General features: G+C 41.6%; 2 protein-coding genes across 2 annotated transcripts in view; both read left to right on the forward strand.

Moving 5' to 3' along the window:
* LOC137888908 (uncharacterized) overlaps positions 1-759 on the forward strand; it is a 47,417-nt gene extending 46,658 nt beyond the window's left edge. The window contains exons 7-8 of the mRNA XM_068732419.1: positions 302-652; positions 691-759. Coding sequence (XP_068588520.1) covers positions 302-652; positions 691-759 — 420 coding nt within the window. The remainder of the gene's footprint in view (positions 1-301; positions 653-690) is intronic.
* A 96-nt stretch (positions 760-855) lies between these two features.
* Positions 856-19,391, forward strand: LOC137888956 (collagen alpha-1(I) chain-like). Its single transcript, XM_068732487.1, has 28 exons — positions 856-892; positions 2,332-2,376; positions 2,648-2,767; positions 4,316-4,354; positions 4,459-4,512; positions 4,645-4,698; positions 6,676-6,783; positions 6,872-6,925; positions 8,373-8,426; positions 8,585-8,629; positions 9,149-9,202; positions 9,953-9,997; positions 10,167-10,220; positions 10,814-10,858; positions 10,950-11,003; positions 11,123-11,167; positions 11,834-11,887; positions 12,956-13,000; positions 13,076-13,129; positions 13,894-14,001; positions 14,433-14,486; positions 15,025-15,078; positions 15,264-15,308; positions 15,679-15,724; positions 17,493-17,537; positions 18,770-18,823; positions 19,154-19,207; positions 19,360-19,391. The coding sequence occupies exons 1-25, from the start codon at positions 872-874 to the stop codon at positions 17,525-17,527; spliced, it is 1,386 nt and encodes a 461-aa protein (XP_068588588.1). The 5' UTR covers positions 856-871; the 3' UTR covers positions 17,528-17,537; positions 18,770-18,823; positions 19,154-19,207; positions 19,360-19,391.
* Positions 19,392-27,102: the final 7,711 nt, after the last annotated feature.

A 27,102-nucleotide genomic window follows, 5' to 3' on the forward strand; every position in this document is an offset into this window, starting at 1 on the left:
GTACGTCTTTTAAGTAGGAATAGTGTTTTAGATGATGTAAAAAAAAAAAAAAAAGATTTAACATATCTGGTGTGCGGGGATGAGATGTAATGCTTGTTATTTTCGTATTCTGAATAGTAATACCTTTTATGGTGATCACAGATTCTTGCTTCTACTTAAACAGTCTCTCTGGAGGCCGAATGGGTCCCCCAGATTATTTGTGCTTCACTCGTCTCTCAAAACATGATCAGCCAGAAACCTGTTGAAATATCTGAAAGACTGTTCTCGAATGAGTCCTTATTCTCGTTTTGTTTCTCATCAGATTACATTTCTGAGACGAGGGAGTTCTCGAGGGGACGGAACGGCGTCCTCAGGATCCAGTCGGAAAGGTTCAGTGGGCCGTGGGGACGTCTTCGTGGTGGACGAGGACACCGACTTGTTGGATCCAACCTTCCAAAATGGCGGACAAGTCAACCCTTTGTGGAAACCTTCCAGAAATGGACTTACGGGGAGCCAGAAGGAAAAGCCCGAACTGTCCTCGAAACAGCTGGAGGAGAACATTACCACAGACAAGAAGGCTGACTCCGGAGGGAGGACGTCATCGCTGTTCCCCGGAAAACCATCCGATGACGTCATTGACCTGGACAAAGGAAGTGCCCCCAAGAAGCCCTCGGTGGGATTTCCTGAACCCAAGATCTCCTCCGATTCCAGAACATCCACAGACTCTGGGACATCTGCAAAGGCCGTAGTCAAGGAGGGGAAACCCGTCACCAACGCTAAACAACCAGGCAAGGAGCGCCCTGCCATTGTGACCATCGTATCCAGAGATGGAGACCTGGTCCTGGGCTCCGATGGCAAAATGTACCGGCTTCAGAGTGGACCACCAGGCCGTATGGGTCCCCCAGGGCAGGAAGTGAGTTGTCTTTTGGTCTTCTTGTTTGCTTCAATAACCTTAATGCTACCTTATTCAGTGTAATCAATGTATTTTTCCAAGTGACAGTAAAGAGAGCAAGACGTCCTATTTAGTTCACTTTACCCGATGTAAACCGCTAAGTGAGAAATTGTTTTTGTAGTTTATATTGATTCGTTTGTTTGGATATTGAGGCCAACTGATTACCACTGATCTATCTGCAGTCAGATGAGATGAAAACATTAAGACGAGCCTTGTGAATGAAGAAAGTGTGACTTCGGTCCATGCTTTACAGCCTACAAGAGCTGTTCCCCATCAGCTGCCATCTGACTCTGATCAGGGAAGGTTCCACTGATCCAACATATGTTGATCCACATGTCTTTGATGCCATCTGAGCACTAAGGCGGCCGCACAGTAAAGGAGGTTCAACAGTTTGTCGCAGCATTACTCAATGTGACAATGATAACCTCTGGCTGCCAAGTTATCTGATTGGTGATAAGGGCTGGAGTCATTTTATACATCCGGAGGGTTTACCTGGTGTAAGAGGTGGGTCATCACGGGGAGGGCGGACAGAACCAGAACCAGACTGCACATCTGGCCACGTCTGGGCCGCTCTGTGGAGTCACGCTGCTATAAAATCCACAGGATCACTCGGCACGATTACTGTGATTGAAGACGGCTGTAGGGAACATGAAGGAAGACGTCCTGTTGGCTTGGAACACAATCCTTCGCTCCTCGCATGTGCTGCATTTCAGGCCTTGCTTGCTTAGCTTTTTGTAGTATTCCTAAAACTTTCAGTAAAAATAATGTGTTTTAGGAGGTACATAAGAATGTTACTATGGCATAGCCACAGAAAATACTCTGGCAGGTGCGTGAACATGGTGTTGTTCACTCAGTGCCGTGGTTTTCTGAGCATCTGCCTCATCTGTTTTATTTGTATACCAGAACACCTTATTTCAGTAATATAAGTACAACAAGGGAACTTCTAGTTATGACAAACTGCAGAATATCACCAAAACTGCAAAAATTGGGTTTGCGGATCCACACAGTATCAAGTTGCTTAAAGAAATAATTGATACATGCCAATACTCTTTGAGCCATAAATTCTTAGTTTTATTGGCATTCAAGGTGTTGGATGCTTTCAACAGGCAGTCAAATAGGCCACGAACTGTGAAGTTTTACTAGTATCCGGTGCCTTGCTTGTGCCTCAGGTCACAGTTTTTTTTTTCGCCTCAAAGGACTTGTGCTGACGTCTTTAGGTTCAAATGTCTGTGAGAACACGTCAAAGTCATCAGTCACAGTTTTACAGTTTGAGCAATGGTTTTGAAGTAGTTGATAAATACATCAATTTGTAATCATTTTTGAGCTTGAAGGCTTCTTTCTCCTTGTAGGTGTTTTGCTCTATTGAGCTGTTTTACTGAGTGTTGTTACTTGTTTGGCAGGGCTGTCCTGGTGAGCCTGGCCCGCCTGGGTTTAAAGGTGATAAGGTAAGAGAAGCTTGTTTATGGACATACTAGCCTATGATGATGTGTTAAGTTTGTCCACCTGACTCCTTTGGATTTAAGCACACCTCTGTGCACCTCTGAAATACTATCCGAGGTTATATTTTAGTTTAAAGCTGTTTCACCTCGGACATTGTAATCCATACTGCTATAAACACGTCCTCCTTTAAGCCCATGTGTTGATTATTTATGCCCGAGCCCCAGTGCTGCATCATATCACTTCTATGATGTCATGCTTCCTTTCCATCTCTTACAGGGTAAGTTGGGCCCTGAAGGGCGTTCAGGAAAAGCAGGGGAACCAGGACCCCCAGGACCGGCAGGGTTACCAAGCCTCTACCTGTGGAAGAACACAGTGGAGGAATGGGCTGCCTTTCAGGTAAGACGGTAACCACAATGCACTCCTTCTTTTGTTTAGTGCAATAGTTACAGCAAAGTTGTTTTCCTTCTCCTCCCTCTATCTTGATTTCTCTCTCAGTGAACAGTCAGTCCGCTTTCATCATTTAACTTTGAGAAAAGTGCAAGTCAGCTAATCGTAGAAAAGAAACTGAAAGATCACTCTCTGGATTTATAACCAGAATCATCAGTGAGTTTTCATAATTATTAGTTTCATAGTTTTTGCATAGTATTTGTAGCCATTATAGCAGCATGGCCTTAAGGACGGAAATGTCGATCTCAACAGCTATTACTACAGACTTTAGTGTCCCCTCAGGAGGAACTGCTTTCATATATATATAGACATATTTACTTTGCTCTTTGTGACTGTATTCTCTTGACTGTGCTGTAGCTTTTACTACTTATTTAATTTTGTTTTATTTTGAAATTTGGATGTTGGAGGCACAACATCTGTTCCTGATAAAGGCCCAGTGTCAACAGCTGAATAAAGACTGGACTATGTTACGTCTAGTTTCTACTTTCAGATTAGATTCCACCAAACCATACACACTGTCCCTTTAAAGCTGTCACATATTACGATTTAACAAGCAATTAGCACACCAATTGGGACTCTTTACTGACCAACAAGAAGGCAGTTGTGACCACACACAACATCTCATAAATCCTGTCCTCATAGAGAGAAAACCCAGCTGTTTCTTGAATGTCATGGGGGCTAGTATATGAACAAGATATAAACTGTATCATTTTTAAGTTTTCAGAAAATGTATTTTCCCGCTATTGAAGGAGGCTAATTGCTCCTCCATGCCTGTATTTTTGTGCTAAGCTAGGCTAAACACGTCCTGGACTGATCTCACCACTGAAGATAAATGATAAATTGATCTGAAGCTTTCCATCTAAATCCTCATAAGTTATCACATTTGCTAGTGTTCATTCCAGCTTCTTTCCAGTTGACGCCCTCACACCAGATTGCTGTTGCTTGCTCTTCCCTCCGTAAACACTTAAGCAGTGAATTGTCAGTCATTTAAAAGAAACCCTGGACAGCAAATGTTCTTCGAGGCTGACCCAGCCTCCCCAGACTATCTATAAAACCTTTGACCCCGCAGTTACGGTGCGTGCAAGCAGATGCTCTGTCCTCATCTGTTTAATCTCTCTGTAGTAGACACAGCTGTATGTTATAGAATACACTCAGCAGCATGTCAGCATGATGGAGAACTGCAGTTTTTGAAAAAAGACGACAGACATTAAAGTCTGTTCGTAGTTTGAGAAGGCGATTTGTTTCTGTGTGTGCTTTGAACTTTATGTGGGGAACCTGCAGAGGTGAACTTTCATACTTCTATTCATGCTGAATGAGGGTCAGTGATCAGGCAAAGACCGTTTCTTAACTACGGACACTGGTGTTTGGGGGAAGGTGGTAGAATTCAAGTTATTTGTTCAAACGAGGATTGATATCATCCATTATACTCTTTTGAAGTTAAGTTGTTTGTACTTCTGGATCTGTAACTTATCCTGCGTGTTTCCATTCTTTCTGTAGCAAACCAATTTCTACCAGTTACTGCGAGCTGGTTGGCCTGTAAGTATGCTGTGACGATTAATAAGCTTTCGTTGTTGGGATTCAGTAGCTGTTTTGTTAGTTCCTGCTGACCAAAGGCTGGTTTCTTCTCTGTGAGCTTGCAGAGTAAAGAAGGCCCTGCAGGACCACCTGGAGAGATGGGCAAGCCCGGCATACAGGTTACAAATTCATTCATAACTACTCATGCAAAAAATGATGAACCTGAATATATAACATTTAGAGTAATCTCTCTGTGTTGAGTAATTCTAAATTGGTGGATGGTTTGTATGTTCCCTACTTTTCCTTCTCAGGGGCCATCTGGTGACGCTGGGGAGCGAGGACGACCAGGGATGCCTGGAGAGATGGTAAGCACTTCCTGATCCAGAAGTAGCTTTATCGGTGTAATTTGTCAACTGAGATGTTTGAAAACCTTAAATTTTCCAGAAATCTCTTGCAAAAATCTGTCTTTTTACATCCAGAAAATCTTATGATGGTTTTTAATTTTGGGTTAGTGGGTTGCTGCCTTGGGGGAACAGACACTGCTAAATGTTCCAAGTGGACAAATGATCCTTCTTTGTAGTGTCCATACCCTCCGCTTATGTTATTGGTCATTGTAAACACATTCACATTCCTGAACATTGAAAAAACAGTCTATAGATAAGCTGAGTGAACAGAGTCGCAATTCTAAAATGTGAAACAACAATAAACTCAAGTTTTTACTGTCCGTCTGGCCCTGTCCGTCTCCTTACCGACCCTCACTGTGTGCCCAGTCAGCTCATTCAGGGTGCACACAGAGCATGCTGCATGCATGTTCCAGTTAAACCTGTGCTTACGTCATAGGCAAATATCTACAGAGAATAACTGTAGATATTTTGGACATCGTTTTATGATAATTTCCCTTAAATGAAATTAGACATTTTAGGACTGGAAATTTGGGGATGTTAATCAAAGTTTAATTCCTGTGGGACTGAACAATGCTCGTCCGTACACTATGAGTTTGTAAAATAGACACACCGGTGGATCCAGCAGAGTGGAGCAGTTTTGAGTTCAAGTAAATAAATTGTAATATGGTGGAGCAGAGTGTGGTTAAAGCGAGTGGGTGTTTGGAAACCCTCATGCATGGAACTCCCCATGATGTAACCATTCTCATATTGGGAGAATAAACAATGAAAGTATTTTTATTGCCAAGTTAAGATGTTCCATATTTTTTTGATAATTTGATTACAGTGAGCTGTAGTTGATCTACTTTTCTCAATTTGTCTTGTGATATTTCATACGTTTCACTGAGACCTCCCTTCTGATAATTTAGTCACATCTAATTTGAAAACTTCTTAAAATACACAAACGTGCGTCTTGGAAGTCCACCGTGGCCGTATGGAAAGTGAAAGCCCTTTTACTGTGTGAGGTCTCGGCTGGGTAATGAGCTGGTGCTGAGCACCAAACGCTGAGGTTTGGGATTGTTGGAAACACTCAACAGCCTTTGGTGTCGGCTCTGTTGAGATCCTGAGAGTTTAGGTCCACTGTTTGTGTCTGAGACTCCATGAATGAAAGCACATTTCTGCTTGTGAATTAACCGGAGGTAGATCTTGTCGGTGACCTCATTGTCCATCAGTGCAGATGTGCTGTGATGTCATATATACGTGTATGCATGTAATCAGTGTGCGCAATACTCGGGGGTTACCCCTACCAAACACTAACATGCACTGTAAGGCACAGACTGCCGGCCCGACTATGTCAACAAAGCACGGCGAAGCTCGGATAACAACACACACACACACACACACACACACAGTGGGAGAGTGACTTCCTTCTTTGCAGGTAGACATCACTCCACTATATCTTTACAGTTTTTTGCTGTTATATTAACGCTCTGAATATCTTATAGAGAACCTTAAAATCAAGATTAAAAAACCCAACTCACACAATGTGCAACACCGTATCCGTCATCGTCTGCAGCTTGAACTGTAAAGCTGTCCACTGCCAGCACAGGCGGTGTAGCCATTCACTGTGAATATGTGTGCATGCTTTCCACCTGTCTACAGGCTGAGTTATTGCAGGCCTCAGTCTTCTTGACAGTGTGTTGTTATTTAGGTGATGCCTCGTCTGTGTGATAAATGGCTCTACTGAGTGGTGGAGAGGGTCGGTGTCTTCACAGTGCAAACCTGTGGTTTACAACACGGCTCCCCCGCTGTGAAGCTCACCACGGCTGCAGAGCATTGTGATGTTGCTCTCTGTATTTTTTACTTGATTTCATTTCTCTTCAGATGTCATCACTATTCACTAACGGGTAGATAAAGAAGCGGTCGATATCAACAGCGGTGATCATTTTCGTTGTCTTACAGGGCGAGTGGGGTCCCAGGGGCCTTCCAGGAAAAGCCGGGGCCCCAGGGAGAGACGGGGAAAATGGAGAAGACGGTCAGCCCGGGTCACCTGGTGCTCCTGCATCACAGGTGGGCGCGTGCTGTATGGTAACCAGTTAAACGGTACATGTAGAGCATGAGTGTTATTTAGTGTTTAAATGTTTCCACCTCTTCTCAGGGCCCGTGGGGATATAGGGGAGAACGAGGGTCCAAAGGGGAGAAAGGTGATGAGGTGAGGAATAAAACAGCACAGCTGCTTTTCTAAGAACAACCGGTCAGTCCCACTTCATTTTTAGATTTACTGTTTGTGAAATTGTCGCCAAGAAGGAATGGTTATATTAAATGCTGTGTGAGCCATTGCTCATGAGTGCTACCATTTATCAATTCAGCACTTAGACTGTCACTTACATAACGTTTTTTGCGGATAACTTTTATTTATGGGTAGCTGTCATTTTTATCCAAAGCACTTTCACCTGACTGGTGTAGTTCGGTCTGGGAGTTCTCAAAACACAAGCAGCCATTCAATACTTTCGACTACATAAAAAACTCAAATTGACAAATTATTTGATATACTTCGGCTCTTTATAGTTTTCCAGACTGTTTTTTTTTTTTTTGGTCAATACCAAATGAGGTTTGATATCGAGCCTGTGAGTTAACGTCTCATCTGAGGTAACTGTTCTACCTTTAACAGTGAGGTTGGACTTTTTCATTTAAACCTGCAATGACCATGGTGGGGAGAAGCTTTAAACACAACTAGGACCTTTTCAGTTGACATGGCAAATTTGTAAGCAGACAGTTGGCCATTTACACATTCAGCAGGTAGTCGTTTTCTGGCTACCTCTTCTTTTAGCTCTGATTTTGGTCTTCACCAGCTCCTGAGGGAGAAAGTTTTGGCTCTATTTTGAGCCGAAACTTATTCGGCTCGAAATAGAGTAAGGCGAAATACCCTTGCCAAGTTCTGGTCAACTTTTACAGTGGAGCAAAAGAAAGCAATCTGACTGGAAACATTACAAACTGGCATAGAATGTGCATGGTCCAGGACAGGAGGGCTCTACAGCGGGTGATTAAAATCACCCAGAACATCATTGGTAGCCATTTACTGAGCATCAGTGATATTTGTGAGAAGAGGAGCCTGCGAAGAGCTAAGAGGATTTTAAAAGACAATACCAACCCCAGCCATGACCTGTTCAGCCTGCTGCCGTCTGGAGAGAGAAACAGAAGGATCTGCAGACTCCAGAATAGTTTCTGTCCTCTGGCTGACTCCTTAACTCATCCTCCACCCTACATGCATAATATTGTTTTTTGGTGTTTTTCTTATGTAGCATTTCCTTTTGTAACCCTGTTGTACAATGACAATAAAATAACCTTGTAACCGTTAGCTGCTAAATGCTACTCTATGTTCACCAGCTAACTAGTTGCTAACTAGTTTTCTGTCTGCTGTTTGGTGCTGGACAGGTAGTGTACCGATTTTTAGAGGTTTTTAGCTAAAAACAGCTGTCTGCTACCAAAAACAACACAATGACAAAGTCGAGAATTTGCAGGCCTGATAACATTAATTCTCTGTGGGTTCATCACTACGAGCTACGAGGCGAGCTGTTATGTAGCGCCCTTTTAGCATAAGAACTTTTTAAAAACGCTTTTGTGAAATTGACCGACACTTTTCTTCTTTGCCTCGTCAGGGTCTCATTGGCCTCAAGGGTCCAAGAGGAGGAATTGGCGAACCCGGTGAGAAGGTACTCATTGGTGCATTTCAATTATCATCATCATGAATATTTCAAATAGAATTAGAGTTTGTCTTTACAGACCAACATGCCTGTGGCTCTTATGGCTTCTCTTTTTGAACAGAACAATATAGCGTACTGATCATGGACTGTGTTTTGTCTTTGCTCAGGGCTCTACTGGTTTACCGGGCCCACCTGGTCCCGTCGGACCACCAGTGAGTGTCTTCCTTTTTACATCATATTAGTAAACCTCGGAGAGAAAATAGCTGCTTCATAAACCAGAAGCACTTCTCCTTAAACTGTGACATTAAGCTGCTTACACACACAGAACATTTCATGAACAATCTGCTAGACAAGACCAACACATTACAGGATCAATGTAAAACAATGAGCAGGAAAGCAGCTGTGCTTATGTCATACATTTCTTACACATCCCCAACTGGTGTGAAATAAGAGGAACAAAACAAACAATCCGCTTTTGTGAAAGAAAGACATGAGTCTCTGAATCCGTTTTAATCCCTAATCCAGTCCCTCTTTGAACTTCCAGGCAGCGAGGCACTGACTCCTATTTTCTCTTTTTCGGTTTTACTTTGATTCTATTTGGCATGAAATCAGAAACTCTGCCTCATAGTATTAACACATGCACTCTCTAATCTTTGAAAGCAGCGTTTTCTATGTATTTTAATCATGTATTGTTGTTAAGAAGACATTTAATACTTGAATCTTCCCTGCAGGGGCCTCAGGGGACCCGAGGTGGCTACGGGCCAGAGGGGCCCTGTGGGCCTGATGTGAGTGATGTGCCGTCCGACTGTAGCTGCTCGACAAGTTGCTTTTAAGATTTGCTCTCAAGCCTTTTTTTTCCTACTTTGCACAGTTGTGAATGATTCCTCTAGAAGTGAATGTTGTCATCATGGTTTTCACACTGGTTCACCACTACTTCAATAGTTGTATCATGTGGGGATCTTAACATTTAGAGGGTTAGTTCAACTAAAACATTCAAATTCAATCATGAAACAATCATCTCAAAGCAACTGCAGCAAGTGACGTTTGTAGCAAATAAATAAGCTACTGTATTTCCATGTCGGCGTCATTCTAAGCCTTTGAGCTTGGCTTCTTTTTGTGATTTAGCAAAAAAAGAAATGCATAGGATGTTTAGCATCAGTTCTTCAAACAGCTTGTTCGAGAAACCAAAGGAAATATCAGACTTTTGAAACCAGCGTCATCATTTGGCCATAGAGGACCTGGATTTTGCAGCATGAGCACTTTGGGGAAATTTAGTTGACGTCCATCTGTCCATCCATCTTCTTAACCGTTTCACAGCATGCTTTGGGAGGAGGCAGACATCTTCTGCATGTTTTGCAGCTGGAACAATTTCTTAATGACGTGAATGAAGGTTGAGCTGGACCTGCTGCTTGGCTTTAATACAAACTACTATAAAGTTATTAGATTAAATTAGTAGTGAGCGATAAATGGCCGTTCTGAACCGATGGACGGTGTGAAGGACGTTACTCATGCTGCTATGAATTTGTTGTCACCAGGGGGAGAGTGGACTGGATGGCCCTCCAGGTCTGCCGGGGCTGACGGTGAGCAGACGGACTGATTAGATGACAAAATATGCGTCTGTATATATATATATATATATATATATATATATATATATATATATAGATATATATATATATATATATATATATATATATATATATATGAAACGTGTTTGTGTGTGTGTGTGTGTGTGTGTGTGTGTCCTAGGGCGCAGCAGGTTTCACAGGACGAGTTGGTGCTCAAGGAGTTAATGGCTCAAGGGTAAGATGACGCCACAACAACTGAGTAACAAGTTAAAGGTGTTTTTTTCCCCAAGGCATGCAACTAACAATTACTTCCATTTTTTAGTTAATTAAGTATTTTGTTAGACTGTTATGTTAAACATGAGTTCCTCAAATGTGTTGTTTTGATATTCAAGTTAGTGATATAAAACAGAGAAATTTTCACATATCACAAGCCTGAACCAATGAAATGATTGAAGGTATAATATATCTAAAAATGACTTGACCTATGTTATGTATTATGTTGCGTTGTGTACTTATTATCTCAAATGTTTCCAACAATTTTTCAACCTATAGAAATCTTTTATTTGAATCAAGGTAACGGTCCGTGTCAATGGCGTCATATCCTCTTTGCCAATGCGTCACAGCTGTCTCTCAGAAGCTGTCGTAAAGTCACTTCTGATACAGTTTTAAGTCCCATTTTTAAAATGCACGTTGAATGAAAATGAAGCAAATGTTATTTCATGTATTTATACTTCATGTCTGGAAAGTTTCACAGACGTCAGACTGAGTGACCAAACTTAGTTTGCAGGTGACTTCCTCTGTTTATAAGTTGTTTATTTCTTCTTTCAGGGGGACATGGGACCTGCTGGCAGTGTTGGTCCCAAAGGCCCACAGGTATACATACTGTGTGGTTATATATATGCTGCAGTTATTCAACACGCTGGACATGTTTAGAGACTGTGAACCTTCATGTTCTTTTCACTAGGGGCCTCCAGGTTTAGAGGGACAGATGGGACCTCCAGGACTCAGAGGGACCCAGGTGAGTACAGTTGAATGCAAGGCTGTTAATGGGGACTTTTGACACGTTGGGGTGCTGCGCCATCCACTTTGCTGCCAGTAAAGGGCAGGAGGTTAAAGTCAATGTGTTCATCTCAACAGGGACATCCAGGACCGATCGGTGCTGCTGGACCTAAAGGAGATCCTGTACGTTTTTTTTTATTGATCTGCACACAAGAATCTCCAGCGCGACGTGTCCTGGTTTAGCATTTTAAGCCAGTTTGTTTCAATTGCGATGAAGTGGAATTTAAATCAGTATATCGTGCATGCATGACTGAGGGGAAAAAAAGTGGAACTGAAGTTCAATGAATTCTCATGTGGAGACAATAAACAAGCAAACATGAATTTCATGCCAGAAACGGTCAGGATAGTAAAGAGTTATTCAGACGGCCAAAGGAAAAGTTAAGTACAATGGACAGATTTTTGACAGGAAAGAAAAAATAAAAAAAGGTATTGCTCATCAAAAAAACAAACATGAAATCTCACTCTCAAGTTCAGTGTCTTTGTAGTGGGAAGGTCTGGTCTCTTTTATGCTGCTCAAGTAAAGTTTAACTTCCATCATGGATATCTTATTTCTGATGCATAATATTCACCATGGCTCAACGTTTTAATGGTTGATGAATATTAAGACGGCGGGGTTAATATTGAATTCTGCTGCGGACTGAAACGGTTTGAGAGCCACTGGTTCACCACGTTGTATCTGTTGTATATTCTCCAGATAAAGTCTGAAGTAACGTATCAGCATGTAAAGAACAGAACATAGCGTAATGTATACCCTCGTTTTTACTTCTGTTTCTTTTCTTTTACTTCCAGGGGCCTGTGGGGCCCGTGGGTTCCCGGGGGGATCCCGGCATTGACGGGTCCATGGTGAGTTGTTCTTGATTATTGTTAGGTATTATTACGGTACAGTAATGTAGGTGCACACATAGTATGAACAGTGACTAGATGTAGATTAAAGTGTTACCAGCAGTTGTGAATGTTCTGTGTGCAGCCTCACAGTGCCATCTACTGGTTGTGACGTCTCATTGGACCATGACTCGATGCTGTGGGACTCTGAAGCCACTGTTTCTTGTGTTCTCTTTGTTCTGGTGATGCAGGAAAAATGTCAGAGGAATCTGACAATAAAGTCAAATCACTATAACTCATTCCACAGATTGGTTCTGTATTCCTTTTAATATCCTCCATCGTTGCCATTTAATTCAAGATTCAATACTTTATTGCCACAATATCATGATTGATTGTAATTCGCCTTAGTCAGCTCATACTTAGACAAAGACAGAGAAAGACAAAAATACATTAAACAAAGAATAAAACAGTAATGTGCATACTTGTAAAATAATCCAAAAAGCATAAAACAAATGGGTGAAATATAATCTAACACATAAGAACACCGTAGATAAAACACTACAGCACCTGTAGAGAAACTAGCAGCAGCGTCAGATGACCCACCAGATGAAGTGCTTCAAGTGCATTAAAAACTATCTAACCCATTGCACAATGAGTTAAGCTGCCGAGTGGCCTGCAGTGCTGTTTGTAGTGTTAAGGAAGCGGACAGCTTCGGGATAAGTGCTGCTCTCCGACCTGGACGTGTTCTGTGAGTAGGAAGGTAAATTCAAAAGGTTGTTGAGGGATCCTTTAAAAGTTTAAGGGCCTTCTTTTGGAGCGTAGCCGTAGATATTTCCACTCGGGGAATTCTGGATGCAGTACGCACCACTTTGTCCAGCTGTCTCTTGTCCTCGGCTGACATGTTGTCAAACCACACATTTATAGCTGAGGTAAAGATGCTCTCCACTGCTTGAAAATAGTAGCGGTATTTATCTTTTGAATTATTTTAATATGGAATGTGAACATTTCACTTGTATACACCTAGAATTTGTTTCTAAATTTGCTTGTTGATCCTGAAATGCTTAATCCACTATTATGTATTATTTACAGGGTGCTGCAGGGAGACAGGGTCCTATGGGTTTTCCCGGTTTAATGGTAGGTGCTCATTATAGCTTTACAAACATATTTACTGCAAAACATTATTGGCTTTGACTATTTTCTTCTTCAAAGGGTATCAGGGGACCTGATGGGGACAAGGGGGATCCAGGACCTAAAGGCGACAAAGTAGGAGCCAGCTTCTTCTTCCTGTTCACTCCGTAACACTCAAAGAAGACAACAATGCAATGTCACAGAGCCACTTAAAGGAATAGTTCAACATTTTGGAAAATATGTAGAGCTGTTTTCTTGTCAAGAGTTGGATGAGAAGGTCGATACCTCTCACAGGAAATACTGTGTGACACAACAACCAGCTGCCGGTTAGCTGAGCTTAGCACGAACACTGGACGTAGAAGGAAACGACTAGCCTGGCTCTGGACAAAGCTAACAAAGATAGCCCACTAGCACCTTAACAAGCTCACTAATTGACATTTAATCTGTACAAAAACCATTATTATTTTACCATTACCATAACCATCGCCCCAAAAGTTACCATGTCAAGCTACCCGTTCTGCTCCGTTTGTGGGGAAATTTCTCACAGCAGAGCTTTGAGTGTGGTTTGGACACATTTAGCGGGTCAGTAGTTATATTAGAGGACCTGAAACAAGTACAAAATATGAATAGAACGGCTGCCAACGGTCATGTATCGCTCACATGGACATTAGTTTAGTGGTTGTCATAGCACACAGACAACAATTAAAGACACAGAGGCAGCTGAGAGAAACTGAAGTTAAATATTTCTTGACAGTGTGTAGTCACTTCCTGGAGTCGCTGCTGGTTGCCTGACAGCAATACTCCCAATATCGCAAATAATCATATTTGCCAAAATGCGAAACTGCGGTCTCTGTGCCCTTTTCATAGAGAGCACATTTTCCTTTATGTTTTTCTCTCAGGGCATTCTGGGGGCAGCAGGTATTAGGGGTCCTCAGGGAGAGAGGGGCCCCAACGGCTTCCAAGGTTTTGAAGGAACCCAGGGCCAGCCTGGCCCCAAAGGCGCTGAGGTACAGTGGAGAGCAATGTTAGCCGCCGTCATCTCGTTCTTCTTTTGTGGCAAAGAAAAGAACCATTTCTAAGGTCAAGCATGAACTCTGATGCTGTGTGGATATTTTAATTAACAATTAACTACAAGAAGATTGAGCTAAAATGTATTATTATTAATTTATTCATATTTTAAATGCAGAAATCATATTTTGTTCTTGGAATTTTTTTCCAAGAACATATGATTCGTCCTTAAATAAGTCCCAATATATTTTTTCAAATGTACATGTACTCAAACTTTTCACATAACATGCCACTTCTTTGAGTGTTTACAAGTAGCATAGTGTTTGGGGCATGATACTGTATAACATGCTCTTTTAGCCAGGAGAAAGAAGCTGCCTGTTGAAGGTGAAAAAGGCGATGAGCTTGACTGGTTTTATATTTCTTCATCCAGGGCACAAATGGAGAAACTGGTCCTCAGGGAAAACAGGGCAGCCGTGGGTTAAAGGTCAGTGATGATTTGTGCATCTGAACACTAAGAAACGTCGAATGACTTCATATGTTGCTCCAAAGGTAACATTTAACTGCGAAACATTAGAGCCCCCAGTGGTCTCCTGCATGTACATTTAACCATGTAATATTGTGAAATGAATAAACAACTGTTAACTACAGTAGTGTAAATTGACACGCTCCTGGTCAGGAATATTTAGTGATGTGGCATCCGTTTAGGGTAAGGATGTAAAATGAAAACATCTAGTGTGATTATTAACCTTTTCTTAATCAAGTGCATGTGTATGTAAATATCTCGTCAAAAGTAGATCTAATTCCTCAAAATCAGCCCTGTGGTCATTATATTTGTAATCAGTAACATTGAAATATGTAATATAACTTAATCACGTGTCATTTCTGCTTTCTAAATTCAACACAGTTCAAGAATAGTAATCAGGACAACATACAAAGTAACACAAACACCTGTGAAGGCATTTCTGTTCTGTAGTGGAGAGCGATGCTCAGCCGCACTCATTAATATCTGAACCTCCTTGAAGGGGAACAGGGGACCAGACGGACGTACCGGCAAACCAGGACCCAGAGGGAGCAAGGTACTACAATAGCATTTTAAATAATAGATGAATAGCAACTTAACAAAAATTAGAGCCGGCCAGCAAGTTCTCCCATTCATCCTCATTTTCCTGACAAATAGCTCGGCTTTAGGAGCCTGTTGTGAAAGTCTTCCACTACAGGTATTGGGTATTGATGTCGCCTCTCTCTCTCCGCTCCTCCCCAGGGCCGGACTGGACAGAGGGGCCACTCTGGCCCACCGGGTCCATCGGTAAACCTACAGCCTTTCAGAAATGAATTGAAGTGTAGTCGACACTGAATTCCACATAACTCTAGCCATGTGTTTTTAAATGCAGGTCAATACCGAATATTAGTGTCACAAGTTCAATACCTTAATTCATTTTAACATCCCCAATATTCTTGTTGTTATGATTAAGCAGATTTCTTTGCTTGTTTATACTTTGCAGCTTCACGTTTCTGTTCTAGATCAACCTTAAAGCTCCTTTTACGCTCAGCTGTCATAATGACCTGCAGAGATAAAAAACACAAAAGTGATGTTTAGCTTGTTAGACACTGCAGTCTTAGTTCTGCTGGATGAACAGTTTACGTGTATGTGTGTGTGTTTGATCCATCCCTCACAGGGTTTTCCTGGGCCACCTGGACCAGAGGGAGCAGAAGGAAAGCCTGGTACACAGGTTCCCATTCTCTATCATATTTCAATCATCACTTGTAAATGTTGTGTCTGTGTGTCCTCTACTTCCTGTCACATACTGTACAAACATTTGGTATTCTGTGAATTTATTTATCATTTTTTATGATGATGTGGACTTATCACACACACACACACACACACACACACACACACACACACACACATAGAGGGGAGAGACAGCTCTCTGCACATCATCACACGCTTCACTTTTTTAAAGAAAACTGCTTCCGAGTACAAGATTTTCTGGCTTAAAGGAGTGACATGCTGAAAGACTGCTGAGATGGAAATGCCCCCAAACTGTCAGGTTTGACTCCCAAGTTGAGTCAAGGTTCCTCTCAAGTAGTAATTGTTGGTTAAGCCAGCAGGAGGCAGTCTGTGTACAGTGCAGCAGTGCTTGTGAGCTGTGACAGTAAGTTGAGCGGAGTTTGTGCTTTATCTCTGACTTGTGTGTTCATCACTGTTTTATTCATCTTTGGAAGAGGACACTTAACTTGACTGCTTGTTTAGTTCTAATAGAGGTAAAAGTTTTCATATTCACGATCAACAAGTAGCCGATTAATTGATTTGCAGATTGATAAAAGGTTAATTGTACTTATTTTGATGCATGGTAAATAATTCTCTCTATAAGGTCAATTACAAGGAAATATGACTGACATGCTCTGTTGTGAGGATTTGCTGCTTTTCTTTGTTTTATATCAGGAAACAAACTCAGGATGGGCAATTTCATTTTGACTGTAGAATTAATCATTTAATAATAAATAAATAAATAATAACCAGATTAATGGATAATGAACGCAATCATTATTTGCAGTCCTAAATTGGGATGACTCGGTTTTAAAAAATCTCTAAATCTCTAAAGATGTTTTTAAGAAAAGGTGTAGAAACCTTTCAAGTTTTAATTTAAAAAGTTTTTAATGAAATTGATTTGACATTTTGGGAAATATGCTTGATTGCGTTCTTGCTGAAGGTGTAGCTGAGACGATCGATACCACTCTCTTATCTGTCCGCTAAATGTGAAGCTACAGCCAGCAGACGGTTAGCTTAGCTGAACAGAGAGACTGGAAACAGCTCCGTTCAAAGACAACATAATCCACCTACCAGCACCCCTGAAGCTCACCAACTAACATGTGTTCGTTGTTTACTCCATACAAAAACTAAAGCGTAATAGCAAGCTGTGGATTTAGGGGTGGAGCTGTGTGCAGCAATGACTTGAGTGCCGGAGCCTTTTCTTCTCCCTGAGGTTGCCAGATCCAAGAAGAGTCCAGCACACAGAGCCCCTGCACATCTTTTTAACCTGAGGACAGACCCTGGTTCCAGTATTTATGCTGCGATAGTCAACTCATCGCATCCTGCTACCTTTCTGCCTCAAGGCTGTGGTACCTTGTGACATGAGTGCTACAAAGTGCACATGAAAATAGGAGCACCGCTGACCTGATTACCGGCACTTTATATCACCTCAGACTCCCTAAACTTGCCCGAGTGTTTTTTGTTGCATTACCTGAACCATTTTACAATGATCTTTAAACATGTGGTCAGAGAGAGAGTAAACTACACTAATCATCTTGTGGCTGTAGCTTCATGTTTATTGAGCAGATAGATTTATGTAACTATAACTTTAGGATTAAATTTCTTACAATGCATTAAAGTAATGATATTAACTGTTTTTTTGCACTCTGAATGACCTCAGCTGTTGGTAGATGTTGCATTGTTGGTAATTTTTCCCTGTCTCTCTCTCTGTTTCAGGGTCCCTCGGGTGCAGCTGGCAGCGCTGGCAGTAAAGGACCGTCGGTAAGACAGTTGGCCTCAGAGTGACCTCAGCGTTCGGTTCATGACATCATCCCTCCAGCTCGTCTTTTTAGCCTCTTTGCCGCAAGCTCAGGGTTCAGCCAAATGAAAACAAATCATTACAGTTTTACAAGACAGCTCAGGGTTGAATATGGAAGACTTTATTGATTCATGAGCAGGAAAACACAACACTGCTGGAACAAAACTGTTTTACCAGGACCGAGCAGAACCTGCTACCAGCCAGTTAAAAGTGTCAGGTGTGTTCACTAAAAGTGACTGGGGCTGATCAGAGGTCATGTGACCGATATGTCATTGTTGGACATGTGGTTCGAAAACCATTAATCTGCTGCTGTAACAGCTTTCCACCAGATGTTGGGAGCTGGCTGCAGGGTTTTTAGAGCATTAGTGAAGTCCAACACTGAGGTTGGGTGATCAAACTTTGTCATTATTTTGGTCACAATGGTTGGAGTCAAACCACTTAATGTCCTGGGAAAACTTGATTTACTACTTAAAGGAATACTTCACCACCAAATGGATCTTTTTTTTAATCAATCACAGTGAACAGAGAGTCAAAAAACGTAGAAAAGTCTTGATGAATTGACTAAAATGGGGGCCGCGTCTAACAACAGAAAAAGCTACAGTACGTCAAAACATCTGTTTACTCCTGCAGTACAATCCAAGTCTCACTTATCCAGTCGTATGCTCACATCTTCACGCTACGCGTCCAGAGACGTCCCAAGTCTTCTAAAAGAATTTCAGGTAACACTGGATGAGTTTATATACAAATGGTCGTTATTGTGTGAAGTATTTCTTGAAGTAATAACCACAGAAGAACTCCAGGGTTACAAGTTTGGTGTTACCAAATGAACAGTCAGCATGTTATTAATTGTTCAAGTAACAAAGACAAATGTAGTCTGCTGAAGAGTCTTAAATTTAATCATAATCACCATTACATTATCCATAATGACATGGCCAAATGAAATGGCCGAGACACAATTACATGGAACATTAAGCAGTAAAACACTGAACAAACTCATTTAAACCAATAATTTAACAGCTCAGTGCACTTTTGTAAATTGTTAGAAGTAAATTGTTTCACATTTGCCCTTTTTATACTTTTGGTCCACTTTGCAACTCCCATAATGTTTTCTCTCATCTCGCTCTGTACGTTTTCACTTGTTGTGGCATTTTCTGTTGTCTTAGCAGTTGTTTGATTACTTTTGCTTCTTTTCCAGGGTTTCCCAGGAACAGCTGGAGAGAGAGGAGCAGATGGCCCAACGGGTCCTCCGGTATGCTTTGTTATCCCTCTGTAGTTGTGTCGTTTGGAAGAGTTTTTCAGAGTTGAGACTGACAGGAGGGATTTTTTTGTGCAAATGAACAGATCATATAAAGCAAATAGCTTGAGGAAGAACATATGGGTCGATTATAAATCTATTTCCTGTGAAACAAATGTTTACGACAACAGGGTTCTGTTGAGAAAGTAAGCTGAGCCAAAACACCATGGGGATATCAATCACCTAATCTAACTTCCAGTCAGGGAAATGTACACTTGATCAATACAACAGATGGTATTGACTGCTACTTTGAACCTTTGGTGACAGAGCGCTTTTATCTGACAGGGGCCACCGGGCAAACCAGGACCTCCAGGATCACCAGGACCCCCGGGAGACAAGGTGAGTCCACAGGCACAGAGCAGCCATGACCTCCATTACACCAAGACACAGATGTGTGTGTGTGTGTGTGTGTGTGTGTGTGTGTGTGTGTGTGTGTGTGTATTGACATTGTGTTATGTAGATCTGTGTTTTGTGTGTGTGTTTTCTCCTAGGGTTTTACAGGGAAGCAGGGCATGGAGGGACCTCAGGGCCCAGTAGGCATGTATGTAAGTGATTCCTCAGCAGGGCACATACAAGGAATGCACCTGTACTACCACTTTACAGCACACACATGATGCACGCAGAATACACCCCATGTGGACAGCACACTGTGTCTTTGTTCATTAAGGCCCTTTCAGATGCTTACCTGTTGACTCAAAATACTGGTGTATAAGTCGTTCAGAAGCGTTTTACCAACAAACTGGTGCAGCAGGACCTGATACACTGAAGTGTAAGATGTGTGTTGAAATAGCTGTTAAACTGTTGTGTAATTATAACATTAATGTGAAAAAAGAGGTGTGTTATTCAGAATGAACATGTGTTAGTGGGATCATGGGATAGAATCGAGCATTCACCAAAGCAATAGCCCTACTCTGTCCAAGCACTGCACTTAAAATGTACATATTTAAATCTGCTTTAAACCCTTGATGCTAGTTTTGGACATTTCTTTTTTGTTTCTTACTGTTATAATGTCTTCTCTCTGTCTTGTTTATATTGGTATTCCTTTTATTGTTTCTGTTTTTACCATGTAAAGTCCCTTTAAATACCTTTTTAAAGCACTATACAAATAAAATGTATTATTATTATTGAAACTGAAGCATTTCTAAGGTGCTGCATGCAGCGTGCAGTTACGGTTTTGCATGAGTATACACACCATTGCAGGCCTAGTTTTAAATGGGTTTTCATGTTGGATTTTTATGTCCTACACACACACACATTCTCAATTGGTTGTTTTTCCTGCTAGAAGAGGACGTTGTTTATAGTAAATGTCCTTCTAAGTTAGCGCAGCTCAGAAAATCCTTTCAATAATAGAAAGGGAAGAGGAAATTGTGAACTAAATGTAGATTAACTTGAATACCCACTAGAGTCCTTCTAAGAGATAACAAGTTATTACAGCTTATAAGAAAAGAGTAATTACCCTACAAATGGTATTTTTTTATTAGCCATCTTGAGTTCTGCCCTTCGTCTGTATGGATCCCCACAATTATCTGGCAAATGTTGTGCAGTGCTGGATAAGCCTTTGTGGCATTAACTGATCATAACTTAAATTCTTCCACCTGCTGTTCCTTTTACCACCAGGGAATCCAGGGTAACGTGGGCATGCGTGGACCTCCGGGGTTCACAGGAGAAAGGGTAAGATCCTCTTTCTCCCACCTCTCTCAAATGTTAAAGCCTCAAACATTCATTCAACATCCAGGATGTTAAACAGTGGAGTTCAGAAACGGAAAAGCCATTTTTTAGAAGGAAAGCTATCTGTAAATCAGAAGGTAATTGATGTTTAGATATTTCCAATGATATATTTGACAATGTAGGTGAGAACAGACTCTTTAAGATGAGCTGTGAGAAACAACACCGTCTCTTGTCTTTGCTCTGCACCAGGGTGAGCCAGGTTTACGAGGTTTACCTGGGCCTGTTGGGAAGCCGGGACCTGCAGTAAGTGTCCGTCGTTTATATTTGTTTTTTATTTCCTTTCCTAGTCCTCCAGGACGCCATTACGTTAGCGTGTGAGAGGAGGACTGAGCACTGTTCACAGGATGATGGGGGTCACACCAAGGAGGGTTTAGTAAATAAAAGTTAACCAGTGAAGTGTGCAGCTGGTGTGAAGGGACGGGCTATTTCTGGCCGCAGTGATTGGTTTTGTTGGTCACTGGTGGCAAATCTAATGGGTGATGGAGGACAAATAAATTGCTCCGTGCTCTTTCCTCCAGCCTGTTCGCTGCAGTCCAGAGTGCCGGGTGGCATCCTCAATGACAAAGCAGTTGTCCCAACATGTTACAGCTCTGTTCCACTGCACAGTGTTTGGTAGTATATACAAATATGAAGAGGACACAATAGAAAATACAGTACAAAACAGAACATCAATCCCAAAAAAAACAAATACAATGGTAAAAAGTAGGGGAGTAGACTTGCTAAATGCCCTTTAAAGACACACTTGTACACACCTGAGCATAGAAATGCAGGTTAGCACGCACACACACACACACGCACACACACACACACACACACACACACACACACACACACACACACACACACACACACACATCTTTCTTCTTCTTATTTTGATAATTAGACATATCCTCTCCTTTTCCCTGGATTGATGGCTTTTGCTTTGCTGTAGTTGTATTCAGCTGAAAGGTCAAACTTTCATCTTGAAACTCTTTAGAGTTTCTGCACCCTATAAATCAGCCTCCCTCTTTTGGTCGGTGAGATTTAGGATTAAGAAAGTCCCTCTTGCATGGAACGAGTTACTTTCAGTAATGGCACTGGGACCGTTTTGTGAAGTTCACTTCTTGTATCGTATTCCCCGCAGTGTCATAGGACACACTTTGTGCTCACTCACACGGTCCGCCCACTGCTGTGGTGAAATCCATCAATCTGTCGTAGAGGAGAGCTACACTGCGCTGAGAGGGGGATTCATCAGCTACTGGCTTGAGCACTGAATGCGGTAGTAAACTGAATGCTTTAGTGCCCGCATCACTGAATGCAATGAAAGCCACACTCATCATGGTAGAAAATAATCCTGTCAACAAAAGGGACAGATGGACAACCTGAGTGAATTTCTGCATTCTGATTTAAAAAAAAACTCATGTCCATACTTTATTCTCTAAGGGAATAAAAGAAAATGTAACAAGAGCTCTGGATAGTAGACCGGTAGCAGCCATAAAGCCCCTGGGCTAGATTTAGTCTTTTAAAAGAAAAATATTCATTACCGAACAATGATACTATCCTTAGAAGCAGAAAGGATATTTTACATGGTTGGATGTTCATATTGAGTGCTTTGGAGGATAATAATTAATGCAGGGACAATTTCAGAACCCATCAGTTATGGATCTGATAAAGATTTAGACAATACCTGGTGTTTCCAGCAGATTTCTGGATTAACGGATATCTGGGCCAAAACTTCCTCTTCCTCATTGTTTACAGTCCAATTAGAAACTTAGCCAAAAGACACGATAATGGAGTTGGAGCTGAGAGACGACGCCTAGAATGAGACTGTTGTTGCCAATTAGTTAAGCGAATAGTAATCAAGATCATCGTCAGGCGATAGCTGGTGGGTTCCCAGACTTCAGCCAGTGAGTTTCTCTTCTTTTTCTCTCCACACGGACGGTTTACCTGCATTCAAACAAAGTCCGCTAAAATGTGATTACGCAATACTACTGGAGCTACCAGAACGCTTCAGATAAACAGATCGTGTCCAGTTGAGTACATATTTTGCAGTCATGTGCAGATATCTGTTGAAATAGAGATTACCAAAGAGCTAACGTAAAAAAATGAGGCATGAGTACCAGACAAAGATGCCCACTTTCCCCCTTCCTGTATATGTAGTAATATGTAGTATATATAAGTAAACGGGTAAATAAAAAGTCAAGAGCAAAGCATGAAAGTGAGCAATTTTAAGGCATATTGTGTAAAGACTTAGAATACCACAAGAATAAAACAAACTTGTTCACAGGCGGGAAAAAAAACTGCTCGTTAAGTAAAACCACAATTATCCATTTTGCCACGGTTTGTGGATCACTTTAGAAATGTTAGTTTCCTGTTATTGTATGTTTAGCTTCATTTTGTGTTATACATTTTAAAGCTTACACGATAAACTTCTCTCATGATCTCTGTTATTTCCCCACACAGTGCCCAGACAGAAGTGTGAGTCGTGGGTGTGCTTGGCATGTTCTGACTTGCTTTGCCTGTTTTTCTTTATCAGGGTCTGCCAGGTACTTCTGGAAACAAGGGACTCCGGGGACCTCAGGTGAGAGAAGCTTTTAATTGGAGAGTTTGTGCTCTGAATAAAGATAAAAAAATATTTTGCTTCTTGTTGTTGATGGACTTAAACGGTAATGCCAGTGGTTTTTAATCATTTAATGTCTCGGTGTCACTTATAGTCCATTGGAAATTATAATTATATTAGTAAAACGATCACGGACAATGACATACACACAAGCTAACACTGTTTACAGGTAAAGTATCTCCTTTTCTTTCTAAATATGCTCAGAAAAAGCCAAGTGACCAAAACCAACAAAACAGGTCCACAGATTTACAACTAGTCATTGAAGAGAAAGACAGAATTCAAAGCAATATTGAATATTCACATGAAGACGAAAAGAACGATATGTTGTATTTCCAAATGTTACTTTATGTTTACTCTCTTCAAAAACAGTATATCAGCTTTCAGCTTTTTTAATCTAGCTTTAGCATTAGCTTCATGCTAATTGTATCTTATTTTGGGGTGATCTAATGGATTTTGTAAAACGTTAACAGTGGCGCTTGTATTAAACTTACTTCTAGAAATAAGGGGACATTTGGCAGCCATGGAAGCTTCTGGAAGAGCGTGGTGTGAATTTCCTTATTGCTGTTTTTGGGACTCTTTGTCGTGCCAGTAATGGTGCCATTTGGAAATGTGATTCAAACAGACACAGTAAATCAGATTCATCCATTAAAATAGCATATATAAAATGTTGACGTCCAGTCTAAAAGTACTAATAAATCCACTTGGAAACCTTCAGAACCATCAGACCATGGCTTTTCACTTTCTACTTCCTGACTTGTGTTGTTTCTCACAGGGTCGGCCTGGAGATGAAGGGTCCAAAGGGATACAGGGCCCACCAGTAAGTTCTAGTTCATAGTGAAAGTTCATAGGACTGTATTTTTACAACGTTATCATTTTGTGTGTTACAGGGCAAACTGTGTTTGCATTTAAGTGGCATTTTAATTTGACACCGTGTTTTTGCAGTATTGATACAAGATGATAAAAGTGATTTAATATAAACAAAAACATCAGTTTAATTGAGGAAGAATTCACTAAACCATGAAATTGTTAAAGCACACTGCTCCTAAACAGAATGAAGAGGTGACTTAAGTGATTCGTTATCATTGATGCTGATAATGTTTTACTCTCAGTCCTTGAACCAATCATCGCAAAGTCTGGAAAATGACAGCTGAACTGTCGTGGCTGTAGACCACTGATTCATAAAAATCAATTTCACAGTTTGTGTGTCTGGCTGTGAATGTCTCTATTTGTTCTCATAATGCATTTTTAAATTAAAATTGACGATGAATTGACTGAATGTCATTGATAAACTGTGCCTAGCAAAAACACACTGAAGCTGCAACAGATTGCATTGTATTGTTTCCACATTTGACCCCCCAAAAAAAGTATGATCGATCTCTATTCTAGGGCTCTCCAGGTCTCCCGGGTGGTGACGGAACAGCTGGAAAACCTGGACCCAGGGGAAGCCAAGGGCCCTCAGGACCTCAGGGGCCACAGGGGCCTGCAGGAATCCCAGTGAGTGGGTACCTACCATCAACTGCTGCTTTGATCTCTATGTTCTCCGGTGTCTGAACATCTGGTTCAATTGCACAACATAGAACATGTTGTTTGACCACATGTGTGTTTGGTGTCCTCAGGGCCCGCAGGGTGCTGATGGGACATTAGGAGCAGCAGGGGAAAGAGGACACAAGGTAAACCACAGTGCATGTAAGAATCATGTCTTACCAGTGTTTTATTGTGAGATTTTAGTCCGTGTAACTTCGTTTATGTTCCGTTACTGATACTGAGACTGCTGCTCTAACCTCCAGGGTTTACCCGGCTCGCTTGGTGAAGCTGGCCCCACAGGACAAGGCGGACCACAGGTTGGTTTCATGTCATGGTGAAGTAAAGACAACAATGTTTTCATATATCCAGTGTCAGAATAAATTTGGATTCACCTGCCTTACTCTTTCTAGCGTTCCCTTTATTGTGAAGAGAATAATAGTTTCTTCAAATTGGGAGCAAACGTCCGACTGGATTCAAGGAGGCTTACAACTGCGAGGCAGTAATTCTACAGTTAAATCTGAGACCTGTGTGGAAGTAATATTTCAGCAGAATAAATATAAAATCCCTATTGCACATACAGGCTTTAGTTCTAGTTTCAGATACTGTGGATGTCTGTCCTGTCTGTGCAGAGGGAAGTACTGACAGGTGCTGATTCTGAGGACAGTGTTTGTTTTTATCTCCTTACCTCCATTGGTGCATAGTGGGATAGTTGCTGCTCTGTGCACACAAGAGGAGACAGATTCTGTTTCCACAAAATACAAAAACAAAAAGCAGCCAGGCAGCTTAAAAAAAAAACAGTGTAAATTCTGCATAACTGTGCCCGTGGGTGTACAGATACCATGCAGCCTCACTCTCGATATACTGGACGCTGTGTTTGTTTAGCAGCACCTCTTAACTTGTATCTGAGGTGAAGGGAGGCAGTGTCAGGATACTTGGGTAGAGCATCATACTGTATATATTTATCCGACCAAGTTTAACATATTTCTCATCCTGGAACCACAACAGAATAATGCTTCCACAATTACTTGAACACAAACTGTAAAGATTATTTGAAAAAGTAAAAATCATATTTGAGAGAAAAGAGAGAAGTATCATCACCTTTAAACCAGTTACCAAACATCACCAGTGTGTTCATCGACATTAACTGTGTACGAGGACAGCAGAGGACATTCTATTGTCACCTGATGACTGTTTTGACTTTTGACTCATCAGGGTCCCCCAGGCCAAACAGGAAATGAAGGCCCACCCGGACGGAAAGGAGACCAGGTCAGTGATCACAGCAGCATCTTTTCTGAGTCTTTGCAATGTTGATTGTTCGTACTCCACAAAGAACATAAAGTTTTTGACCCCTAAAATGTCTGACGTTGATGATACTGACTTGTCCTACGCAACGTGTCACTAGAGAGGTGTGATGACATTCCTCTACTGAAGGGGGCGATGTCTGTGCACTTAAGGTTTCAGGCAAAGAGGCCTGAAACCTCCAGCGCAGAGCAGACCTGTCAGCACTCCGTTCACATTAGCATCGTGATCACTTTGACAGCAAACGGGTAGATTGTGCAGTTTTTGGATGTAAACCGGACGCTGGAGCTTGTCTCCACTATCTAACAAAAAAAATCCCAATAGATATTATTGTATGTTTCACAACCACTACCGCTGTGTGAGCCACCAAACAACATAAACAAGTAAAAGATGCTAACTACACTCACCATTCTGATACGTCACCTGGTGCTAGTCGCTGGTTTGAGTGTTCAACAGACTCCTGATCTGAGTCAAACATGTACAGCTGACTCTCTCCGATTTCTCCGTTTCCTCTAACTGAGAAAATATACCAGACGCCAAAACTAATGCTGCAGATCACAAGATGGTCGCTAATTCAACAGTCAACCTAGCACCAGCAGCTATGGTGGGCGGGGCCAGACCAAATCCAGAATCGGGGGGGGGGGGGGGGGGAGGGGGGAAGAGTAGATGTGCTTCCAGCCCCTTTTTGCTTTTCGAGAACCACGTTTAACAAAATATTTTTTCACATGCTTTTGTCCTGAGGGGGACTTTAAATAATTTGTTTCAGTCTGCTTGGTTTGTAAAACCTGAGGCCAAGTTGACTTTGTTCAGTGTTGTGGAAGAAGTCTCTAGCCTCCGGTTTGAAAAGCCTGCAGTCAGTAACTGTTTCTGATTTCAAGTCTTCTTGTCTACTTCTTAGGGGGACCAAGGGTCTTGTGGGAAACTTGGTCCTCCAGGCCCCCCAGGAGAGAGAGGACTCGGGGGCTTGAAAGGCTTACAGGGGCCACCAGGACCAGAGGGTAAAGAGGTAGGTACATTTATCTGCTGTTTCTACAAAGATGATCTCTTAACTTGAAATGATTAGACGTTCCCACACGTGTTCGAC

The sequence above is a fragment of the Cebidichthys violaceus genome, unplaced genomic scaffold (genome assembly GCF_023349555.1).
Source record: "Cebidichthys violaceus isolate CVI_PGR_0920_01 unplaced genomic scaffold, fCebVio1.0.p SCAF_59, whole genome shotgun sequence".
In the NCBI taxonomy this organism is placed as follows: Eukaryota; Metazoa; Chordata; class Actinopteri; order Perciformes; family Stichaeidae; genus Cebidichthys; species Cebidichthys violaceus.

What these genes read in the sequence shown, in the direction of transcription:
- LOC137888956 (XM_068732487.1), top strand. Translation starts at nt 872, where the DNA reads ATGGGTCCCCCAGGGCAGGAA. An exon ending in CAGGGATGCCTGGAGAGATG is followed by an intron (nt 4,699 to 6,675) that starts GTAAGCACTTCC and finishes GTTGTCTTACAG; the next exon opens with GGCGAGTGGGGTCCCAGGGG. An exon ending in AGGGCAGCCGTGGGTTAAAG is followed by an intron (nt 14,487 to 15,024) that starts GTCAGTGATGAT and finishes ACCTCCTTGAAG; the next exon opens with GGGAACAGGGGACCAGACGG.